We start from the raw sequence: 7260 nt of genomic DNA, 5'->3' as shown, positions 1-7260 counted from the left end.
CCTGGGACGCCGCGCGGCCCCCGCGCCAGCCATGGCGCTGCCGGACGACCGCAGGCGCCGCTTCCTGGCCGCCACCGCCGCCAACTTCTTCGGGCTGGAGCCGGGCGCCACGGCAGCCAGCCTGGGCGCCAGCCCGCCGCTCGCCCGCTTCCTGGACGACAGCGGCGAGTTCCTCCTGGCCTTGCGGCCCGCGGGCGACCGCCTCGCAGCCTCCAACCAGGTACCTGCCCAGGCGGAGTGGGAGGACACTGCTCGGCCTCGCCGGCTCCTGGGACTCTGAGGGTCTGCCTGTTGTGCTCTGCGGCTCTGGCTGCGCTACTCCCCACTCCTTTTTGTTTCTGCACTTCCCATCTGTGTCCCAGTCCATCAAGGCTTATAGTTTTACTTCCCTATAGCATATCCAAAAGGCTCTGAGATTCCCCCATGCCTGAGCCGGGATCTTCCTTCATGAAGCCGTGGCCACAGGGGGCATCTTTGTGTTGTCATTTTTTGTCCCAAGTAATCAGTCATTGCATTCTCGGTGGCTTCCCTTGTTAAAAAAGGCTTATAGTTTTCCTAGCAGGCCTAGCCCAATGATACTCTTAGCATGATAACTAGGCCTGTCTCTGAAAGCAGCAGAAGGGTTTTGAGAAAAGTTGTAAGAACCCAGGGTACAGAGTCATAGCAAATCAGTCGGAAGGGACCCCAGGAGGGCATGTAGTCCAGCATTTCCTAACCTGCTGGCCTTTTCTGTCCCACGGCACACTGGCCAAATGCGGGGGGTGGGTGGCCAAATGTGGTGTGTGTGTGTGGGGGGGTCGTTATTGGTGTGGGCCCCGCTGGGGTGCAGTGGCGGCACAGAGCGGTGATGGTAGCACTGGCTGTAGCTGCACCCTGCTGAGAGCTACCTCCTCCCCAAGATTCCACAGCACACCTGGACAGCACACCTGACTGCAGCACACCAGTTGGCAAACAGTGATCTAGTCCACCCCCCTGCTCAAAGCAAGAGCATCGCCAGCTAGATCATCCCAGCCATGGTCTGTCGAGCTGAGCCTTAAAAACCTGCAAGGATGGAGATTCCACCACCTTTCTCAGTAACCCATTGCAATGCTTCACCACCCTCCTAGTGAGAGAGTTTTTCCTAATATCCAACCTAAAGCTCCTTTACTACAACTTGAGACCGTTGCTCCTTGTTCTGTTATCTGCCACCACTGAGAACAGTCCAGCTCCATCCTCTTTCAAACACCCCTTCAGGTACTTGATGGCTGCTATTAAATCCCCTCTTAGTCTTCTCTTCTGCAGACTAAATAAGCCCAGTTCCCTCAGCTTCTCCTCAAAAGGCTTGTGCCCCAGCCCCCTAACTGTTTTTGTTGCTCTCTGCTGGACTGTCTCCAGGTTGTCCACATCCTTTCTATAGGGGGGGGGCCCAAACTTGAACACAGTACTCCAGATGTGGCCTCACTAGTGTAGAATAGAGGGGAATAATTACTTCCCTTGATCTACTGGCAACACTTCATAGTTTCTAGGGTCAGAAGGGACCTGAGTAGATCATCTAGTCCGACCCCCCTGCCGTGGCAGGAAAGATTACTGGGGTCAAACCCAGCAAGGTGTTCATCTAATCTCCTCTTAAAGACCCCCAGGGTAGGAGCCAGCACCACTTCTCTTGGAAGTTGGTTCCAGATCCTAGCCACCCTGACCGTGAAGTAGCGCCTCCTGATATCTAGCCTAAAAGTAGCGCCTCCTGATATCTAGCCTATTAGTAGCCACTTCTGCTAGTGCAGCCCAGTATGCCTTTAGCCTTCTTGGCAACAACGGCACACTACTGACTCATATTCATCTTATTGTCCACTGTAACCCCAGGTCCTTTTTTGCAGAACTGCTACTTAGTCAGTTGGTCCCAAACCTGTAGCAGTGTATGGAATTCTTCTGTCCTAAGTTCAGGACTTTGCACTTATCCTTGTTGAACCTCATAAGATTTCTTTTCCCCATTCTTCCAATTTACGGAGGTCTCTCTGAAGCCTAGCCCTACCCTCCAGCATATCTACTACATCCCCAGCTTGGTGTCATCTGAATTTGCTGAGAGTGCAATCCATCCCCTCTTCTACATTGTTAGTGAAGGTATTGAACAAAACCAGCCCCAGGACCAGATTGGCTGCCAACTAAACATTGAGCCATTGCTTACTACCCGTTGAGCCTGGCAATCCAGCCAGTTTTCTGTCCACCTTACATCCAACCCATCCTTCCTCAACTTGCTTGTGGGAGATGGTATCAAAAGCCTTACTAAAATCAAGGTATGTTGTGTCCACTGCTCTCCCCGTATCCACAGAGCCAGTCATCTTATCATAGAAGGCAATCAGGTTGGTCATGCATGACATGCCCTTGGTGAATCCATGCTGACTGTTCCTGATCACTTTCTTTTTCTCAAAGTGCTTAGAAATGGATTCTTTGAGGACCTGCTCCTTGATTTTTCTGGGGATTGAGGTGAGGCTGACTGGTTTGTAGTTCCTTCTTCCCTTTTTTAAAGATGGGCACTATATTTGCCCTTTTTTTATCAATCATCCAGGACCTCCCCCAATTGCCACGAGTTTTCAAAGATCATGGTTAGCAGCTCTGCAGTCACATCAGCCAACTCCCTCAGCACCCTTGGGTGCATCCTGTCTGGTTCTGTGGATTTGTATATGCCCAACTTTTCTAAAACGTCCCTAACCTGTTCTTTCACCACTGAGGGCTGCTTACCTTCTCCCCAAACTGTGCTGCCTAGTGCACTATCTGGAAGCTGACCTTGGTCTTCACAGGCAAGGTAAAAACATCATTGAGTACTTCAGCCTTTTTCTCATCATCTGCTACTAAGTTGCCTCCACCATTCAGTAAGGGACCTACACTTTCCCTGACCTTTCTCTTGTTATTGATATACTTGTAGAAATCTTTCTTGTTACCCTTCATGTCCCTTGCTGGCTGTAACTCCAATTGCACTTTGGCCTTCCTTATTTCATTCCTTCATGCCTGAGCAATATTTTTATACTCCTTCCGAGGTGTTTGTCTAAGTTTCCACTTCTTGTAAGCTTCCTTTTTGTGTTTAAGCTCACTGAAAAGTTATTTGCTAAGCCAACTGGTCACTTGCCACATGCCAGTCTTCCTCCACATTGGGATGGTTTGTTCCTGCACTCTCACTAAGATTTATTTAAAATACAGCCGGCTCTCCTGGGCTCCTTTTCCCCTCAGACTGGCCTCTCAGCAGATCCTGTCCATCAGTTTCCTGAGGGAGTCAAAGTCTGCTTTTCTGAAGTCCAGGGTTCATACTGTGCTGGTCTCCTTTCTTCCTTTTGTCAGGATCCTGAACTTGATCACTTTGTGGTCACTGCTGCCCGAGTTGCTATGCACTTCTACCCCACCAAGATGTACGAACCCAGGTTATGTATATACACATTCCACCCTTTCATCCTTTCCAAGTTAGCACCAGCTAGTCCCATCCCATATGCACTCCATGGAGTCTAGCAGATGTTATATCATCTTACTGGAAGTGGTGCTGATGACCATGGGATCTGATGTATGGCACAGGGTCCTACGGGCATGTGTAGATAGATCAATGTGTGACACCTTATCCTGGGTCAAGTGTCCTGGTGCAAGGTTCTGTTGTGCTAGTGTAGGTGTCTGAACAGATCATGAAATCAGATGTGTGTTATAGTGTCCTAATGTGAGAGTCCATGAAGACCATTGTGTCTAGCACATCACATCAGTTACAAGGGCAGTGGTTCCCAAACTTCTGACATCTGTGGCATACTTTTTTCTGGTCTAAAATTAACAGCACACTTTACAGTGGTCCACAGCCCTAATCCCTCCACACAGGACCATCTTGGCTTGAGCCCCATTAAACTGCTTGGGGCTGGTACAGCTGGATCCCCATCCAGTCCATGTTTTTTAGCACACTTCCATGGCACACGCTTTAGAAATCACTGTACTAGGGCCTGTGCACACTATGTATGAAGCATTTTCCAAGGGTAGGCATGTGTAGGGAACAGGTCTCATGGGTGATGTCATCCTGCTGCAAGAGTCTGTGACTTGTGCTACGCTCAACCACAGTTGGGAGTTCTGCACCTAAAGGGTCTCTCAGCCCCTGCAGCTGCTGATTCTGGGTCCTAGCATCACCCTACAGTTGCTCAGAGTCCTGCAGCTGCAGATGTTGGGTCCCAGCAGTGGACCTCTTGGTGCTGGGACCCAGCTGGGTCCTGGCAGCTGCAGGGTGCTGCTGTGATCTCCCAACCCTGGGGATAGAACATAGTGGCTGACATGATCTTCCAGCCTTGGGGGTGAAATGAATAACTGCTGTGAACTTGCAGCCCCAGGGACTTTGTGAACCTCTGAGGCTGGGAGATCATGGCAGCCACAATCTTCCTAGCTGTGGGGGTGTGTAGGAGGGGCAATGGAGAGCCCAGGAGGGGCAATGTAGTCTACTGCATAGTCCCACAGTTGCACCTCCTGGTATGCAAGTGTGGCATGGTGGGAGGTGTGATTGTGTGGATCATGCATTAGATTTCATTGTGCCTTTACCTGTATGAGTAGAGGGGCCTAAGTGTCTGTACAAATAAGGATGTCGAGTGCATGCTGCATGGTGCCGCTGTGTTTGTTGCATGTCAGGTCTGCTCAGTGTGAACTTCTCTGCAGGCTCTGGGGTCAAATGTATGATATGTTGTTCTGGTGTGAGTGCCCAGGAGCAGAATTATAGTAATCCAGTTGGCTATAGCAGAAGCTAGGGTGACCACCTGCCTGTGGCAAGGACGGGACCTTGCTGTGAACTCCCCTAGTGCCCCCTACCTACCGTGTCAAATCGGTTTCAAATGCACCCTCACTATCTCACCCGCCACATCTTTGATGGTAATATTGTTAAAGGGAGGCTGCCTTTTTACCCTCTTTGGCACGGTGCCTTGAGATGTCCCAGTCCATTCCCTGCCTTCGGTGACACGGTGCACTCTAAACTCTGGGGCTACGCGTGGGCTCTGCAGTCACCCGGGCCCTCTCAGGCTCTCTGCCTTGTCTCCGTTACCCGTGCCCTCATGGACGCTCTCTGGCTTGTCTCCCTATCTGCCTGCGGCCTCTCGGGCGCCCCCTAGCTTCCCTCGTGGCTCTTGCCCGCACTGGGGCCTTGCCTTGCGATTCCCACAATTGAGGCTCAGGTGGCCATAGCCGTGCCTGGCCCCTAGACCCTGCGCCCTCTCCGGCACCAGGAACCCCGATGCTACTGTGGAGCTCCTATGAGGCCTCCTCCAACCCCTACAGCCTCAGCCAGTCCTCCGGTCTTATACAACAAGAAAACAGAAAACCCACACTCCTGTGTTACAACATAAATTCCAAGCCAACTGGCTAACCTTCATTCATGTCCCTACCAGGGTTTCCTCCACCCAGTAACATCACGCAGAAGTTGCTCAGGCCATCAGGCTTCTCTTCTCTGCCTACTCCCAGCAGAGCTTCCTCTTTCTCAACTGCCAGAGGGGAACTGACCTCCAGCCTCAGCCTGGCTTGTTTATATAGGCCAGGCCCTGCCCCCTTCCGGTCAGCTGACCAAACTGGTTGTCTCGGCAACTCACACCTGTGCTGCCCTGGTGACTGGCAGCTGAGCCTTCCCTTTCTCACCACTAGGGGTCTCTCACGGGTCACTTCGATTTTAGGCACTGGGTGCTTAAGTGCCCTGCAACACACCTCCCCCCCTTTAACTCGAATTCACCGGGTTGAGTCTTCAGTCTTATCCATGTCACCCTCAGTCATTGATCTCTCAGGCCCGGGCTCTTGTTCTCCGGTCTTTTCCAACTCACCCTGGCGGAGGTTTTGAGGTGCCTCCTGCTCTCCTTTTACCCAAGGTGCAACATGTGGGATTTCTTGGGATTTGCCCCGCCGCAGGCAGTCCCCCCATGTTAGCCAACCTTGGTAAATCCCCTTCTCTGACCGTCAAGACCTGGCCTACCTCCTGGGGGTTTCTTCCTCTTCTTGACTGTCCTTGTTCTGTCCCCACATCTCCTGGTCTTCCCTTCTGAAGCTGTTGTGGGGTCTGCCGCCTCTTTATAGACCCTTGGAGATCCTGGATCCTTCCCCAGATCTCCTATAGCTGGTCTAGTGCTTTCTGGGCATACTCTTTCTCCAGAATTCTACTTTCTCCTGCCCCGTAGACTCTCCTCGGGGTCCCTTATAGATTTTTACATAGGCTACCCCTCCTACCTTCTCTTCGATGATATTCCTCAGTGACCACCATCTGATCTGCCTGGGGATGTTGTTTATATAAATCTCCGGTCTTTTCTCCTGCTTTGGCTCCCCTTTTGGTAACGGCTTTTTATCCTTTGTCTCCTGCCCCTTGGTACCCTTTCTTCTACTGAACTCCGCTCGTTCCCTTCTCGTCAGGCATCTCTTAGACCTTTGCTGAGCTGGGTCCCTGGCCGCTTGCATGGCGTCTAGGCTAATTACGCAAGATGTTTCACTCCCTGGGGCATTCTCTCCAGCTGGCCCTGCCTTTACCGGTTCTCCTGCCCTCGGCTGTTCCTGGGTGGGTATTACGCCTCCTCCCTTTTCTTGAGGCAGGAGTAGCTCCCTCAGCTGATGTCTCAGCTGGTTCATTTCTGTGACACTCCACCTCTGCCACTGTTCCCAACTCTGGTCCCACTCCGTTAGGAATGTTAACAGAGCCTCTTTATGTAGGGTCCCTGGTTCTTTCCCCACAGGTCTCTTTTCTCCTGTCTTGCTCTCTTGCGGCCCTGATCTCAACTCCTCCCTAGAGTCCTCTGGGCCAAGGTCGCTGGGGACTTGCTCTGGCCCAAAAATCTGTCCTAATCTCAGGCTGGGTGTTCCCCAACTGTGCCTCTACCACTTCAGGGATTCTTTCAGTGCTTCTCTATCTTGACATTCTGTTTTACCTGCCCCCTTGTATTCTGCTAACTGGTTTTCAAGACCTTCCAGCCTGTCCCAGACTCTCTCCAGGGTCTGCATCTGTTCTGTTGGGCGTTCCTTTTCCTCCGTTACAGTCTGCAACTGAGCCTGCAGTTGCTTGGTCTCCTGCTCTCCTTCGAGGGGCAGCCCTTGCTCACAGACCGTCCTGTAATCACTCATAAATCCTTGCCCTTTCCCCAACTCCTGGTTGGACTCCTGTTCAGTTTCGACTGCTAAGTTAGGGCTCTCTATCCTCTTGTTCTTCATTCGTTCTGTCAGCTCCTCTGCATGTAATTCCTCTGCCTCCTGTCCTCTAGTTGTGCTCCTGCCTGCTTTGGGGAACTCCGTGAGTACTTCCCCCAGGTCTTGTGT

General features: G+C 51.8%; 1 protein-coding gene across 1 annotated transcript in view; it reads left to right on the top strand.

Moving 5' to 3' along the window:
- Positions 1-7260, top strand: part of DYNC2H1 (dynein cytoplasmic 2 heavy chain 1) — a 427915-nt gene continuing 420655 nt past the window's right edge. Inside the window, exon 1 of the mRNA XM_019530264.1 lies at positions 1-220. Coding sequence (XP_019385809.1) covers positions 32-220 — 189 coding nt within the window. The 5' untranslated portion in view covers positions 1-31. The remainder of the gene's footprint in view (positions 221-7260) is intronic.

This window comes from Crocodylus porosus, unplaced genomic scaffold (genome assembly GCF_001723895.1).
Source record: "Crocodylus porosus isolate Cpor-Errol unplaced genomic scaffold, CroPor_comp1, whole genome shotgun sequence".
NCBI classification, from domain to species: Eukaryota; Metazoa; Chordata; order Crocodylia; family Crocodylidae; genus Crocodylus; species Crocodylus porosus.
Note: the sequence above shows the minus strand (reverse complement) of the source record. Positions and strands in the feature narration are given on the sequence as shown.